At 29.0% G+C, this 3,801-nt stretch overlaps 1 protein-coding gene across 1 annotated transcript; it reads right to left on the bottom strand.

Moving 5' to 3' along the window:
* Window positions 1–646: 646 nt before the first annotated feature.
* Window positions 647–1,420, bottom strand: LOC131060648 (CASP-like protein 4C3). The gene is made up of 3 exons (XM_057993960.1): window positions 1,266–1,420; window positions 1,070–1,184; window positions 647–952 (listed from the first exon to the last, which is right to left on the bottom strand). The coding sequence occupies exons 1-3, from the start codon at window positions 1,418–1,420 to the stop codon at window positions 647–649; spliced, it is 576 nt and encodes a 191-aa protein (XP_057849943.1).
* Between the last annotated feature and the right edge of the window lie 2,381 nt (window positions 1,421–3,801).

Below are 3,801 nucleotides of genomic sequence, written 5' to 3' on the forward strand. Positions count from 1 at the left end.
TACTTGACTTAAATTATTCTCTTTCAAACAATATGTTCGAATTCACCTTTAGATAAACAACTAATATTCATTTAATCTACCCACTATATAATATATCATAAAATAACTTACAACCAATAGAACAATTTATTATTACTTCTTACAAACTTGCACTAGATTATTCTTTAGTGCATTCTTTTATTCATCCACTTAACATGTATAAATTGAAAATGAATAAATATCATATTTTAGATAAATTATTTAATTGCTATTTTTCAAATAGCATAATAATTATCTTGAAGATATATTCAACCATATTTTATGTTGAAGTGAATTTTACTTTTATTATGTAAATTCAATATGAACATATCTGTTAAATAAATTGTCAACAAATTACTTTAAAATTTAATTTTGATGAAATAGACTCAATAAAATGGAAATTGTTCCTATTAACTCAACCCTTAAATTCTATTATAAAAATCATACCTTATGATAAGAAAATAGCATTTACTTGCCAAAATAAATGTTAGACAACCTCTCTTCTGCTTGGAGGATATATATTTCAAAAAGCACTTGCGTGCAGTGGATGTGGCAGACATCATATTCATAATTGTAACTCCATGTATTTTATTGCATACAAGACAACATATCCTCATGCTTTCATTTCTTACACTTGTGCTGAAAACTGGTTTCTAGCATTTCCTTGCTGCTTACTATCAACATAGCTTCCCTGCCTTGGCACACTAGTTGTAGTTGATGAATATAGGTAACAAGACAGGCTGTAACCTGACATCACTGCACAGCCTGCTACAACGATGAATCCCAGAAACTCTAAACTCACAGAAGCTGATGGATGCCTCAAAAACTTTTTTGCAGCAGCACCATATGCTTCTCCACCTTCAGGGACATCTTTTGTTATCATTATGCATCCTATGCCAGCGGAGGTACTAGATAAAATTATATAGGCCAGAACCTGTTTTATCACAGTGCATACCCAAAGGGCCAAAACATTAAGAAAATGATACAATTTTAGAAAATGAGAAATCTTAAGCAAATCTTTGGCTATAATAAGCTAACGTGAAAGACATGCCTGATCGAAGATGAAACTGAGATAAAAATAAAGTCCTCCACTGATTCCACTAAATATTTGAATAATTCGAATGAAGGAATAACCACAGCCTATCACGTCGGCAGCTACAACATATCTGCAACACATGAAATGTTTCAATACATAAATCCCAACTAGAATGTCAAGTTATAAGGAAATGAATGAATAGAATGATTGCCTGAAGGGCTTGAAATCATTGAAACAATATTCTAAGCCTGTGGACGCAAATACATCAGATCTTGTCTTGCTGGTTAAAATTACAATTGATGAAATCAGGAGAAGCACAAAAGTTATAATTCCTAGAATCAAGTTCTGCACCGCAGTGGCCTTCATATTTTGATCTCTGAAAATCGACGAACTAGATTAGGTATATCCATTCCTCGCTCTTGGAAAACCATTACATATAATCATGATGTGTGAATGAGTTATAGTCATTGCCCAAGTGGGTGCAGACAATTGATGCCTTAAATCTGGAATGCAGCCGAGAATTTTGACTTGAGCATGGCCATAAGCCAAATGGTTAATGATGGAATTTGGTCTTTTAATGCAAGTGGATGAGTTGGATTGTTATCGAAAAGCTTAAAAAGCCAAATTACACTATTTTCATACGTTACAGAAGTCAAATTCTTGTTTTGTAAGAACAAATTCACACTAGACAAATACAAAAGAATATCGAGACTTTTTAAGTTTAGTCTCCTACTTTGATTTTAAGGTGTGGTCAAATGATAAATTTTGTGCAGAGATTGCGGATAATGTGCATGAGGCTTTCCTTTGAAATATGTGGATGCTTCTCCACCGGTAAGTTTGACAAACCATTTTTTAAAATTCTATATCATTCAATGGATGTTGACGGCATAAAAGGTTAATAAGCAATCCTTTTCTCAAAGAAAAGGAAAATAAAAGCTTAATCAAAATTCATTTTCATTTTCGATAGATATGTTAGGGTTTAGGAAACTTAATGTATCATAAGTCAGTTTGAAAGTTGTTTATTAATACAAGTCAGTTTGAAAGTTGTTTATTAATACATGTGAGAGATTAGAATCTTCACGTGCTTATTGAATGATATAAAAGATAAATCATGTACCACACAATAAATAAAATGTACTAACTCTTCCATTTATCAATTATGACATAGAAATGTATAGAAGGTATGTTTGTACAGACATCTATTAAATTCCCTAGAACCAAATGTATTGTTCATCCAAATATAACTATTTGTGTTCAATTAAAATTTATTTACAATCACATTTTAATGCCAACATTCTCCCAATGTAATCTTATGTTTTTGTCACCTAAACACAAAAAATACATAGTTATATTGAACAAAATCAAGATGAGTTTTAGACATTGGTTCTTAGTAAGATCCGAATTTAATCAAGCACAATGCTCAATAGTTGGACTCTTAAGACTAGTGCAAATGTGCATTTGCAACTATAATGTTTGTTTTTAAGTTTGCAAACGGTTATAATGAGGCATGTGGTTTTGAATCTATCTATATTGGCGTGGCCTACAATATGCCACTTTCAAACTTCACAAATTGTGATTCAATAATAATGATAATTAATAATATAATAATAATATAACAATAATATGATTTTCTAAATTATTTGAATGAATAATTAATTCAGATTAATTAAATAATTAAAAAAATATTTAATTGAATTAATATAATAAATAATGATGATTACAAATGATATGACGATAATAGATATTTAATAATTGACTATTAAAAATATAATTTTAGTTTCTACACGAATCTATTTATTATACTAGAAGAAATACTACATAATCATTTTTCAATTTTCATTTGTTTAATTTAATTTACTTACTTTCACTTAATTTATTTTCAATGGAAAATCATCCCTGACTGCAATACTCTTAAAAGTACCAAAAACAAAATTCCTCGTACTTTCCTTTTTGAATAAATTATTAAGTTTCTATGATGTGTCAATAGGATAAACTACATTGATTCATGGATGCTTTTTTACTGAACTTCCTAATAATTCATCATTCAATCTAAATATTTAACCCACTCAAAACCATTGCTTAACTCTTTTTTTTTTTATATTGATCAAGCTAATAGAATAAAATACAAAGAAATAATAACAACCCTATTGCTTAACTCTTTATGTTCTAGGGGTGATCCATTTGGAGCTGAGTTTTATGTTTTATGTTACTGAAATTTGTTTGTTACAACCATCTCTAGCTAAAATAAGTAATTTTATATTACTTTGTCTATGACCACCCTTATCAATGGTGTTCGCTAAGGAAATTTTGTATTGTACAGTACAAATAGTAGATATATTCCATAAGAGTTTGGAGCCCATACACACCATTCATAAGCAATTTCTTATCAATATTATTAGTCTAATGACAAGTTAATTAAATTAATATCTAGTTAATTCATCTTCAACCTCTTCTTCTATTAATTAAATAAATTATTCAATTTATTTAAAATTAATTCATTAAGCCACAATGTAAATAGGTTAAATGAATAAAACATATTTATTTAATTTAACCCCCTTTCCATTTTTAAATAAATAATCAAATATTTATTTAAAATCCCTAAACTACCCCCCCACTTGCATTCTCCTACAAATGCAAGTTGCATCTATTTTATTGAAATAATGAATTTTATTTTAATTAAAATCCTATTTTCTATCACCCACCAAACCCATTTGCATCCTAAACCCATTCTAGATTCTTCTAAACCA

This window comes from Cryptomeria japonica, chromosome 3 (genome assembly GCF_030272615.1).
Source record: "Cryptomeria japonica chromosome 3, Sugi_1.0, whole genome shotgun sequence".
NCBI lineage: Eukaryota > Viridiplantae > Streptophyta > Pinopsida > Cupressales > Cupressaceae > Cryptomeria > Cryptomeria japonica.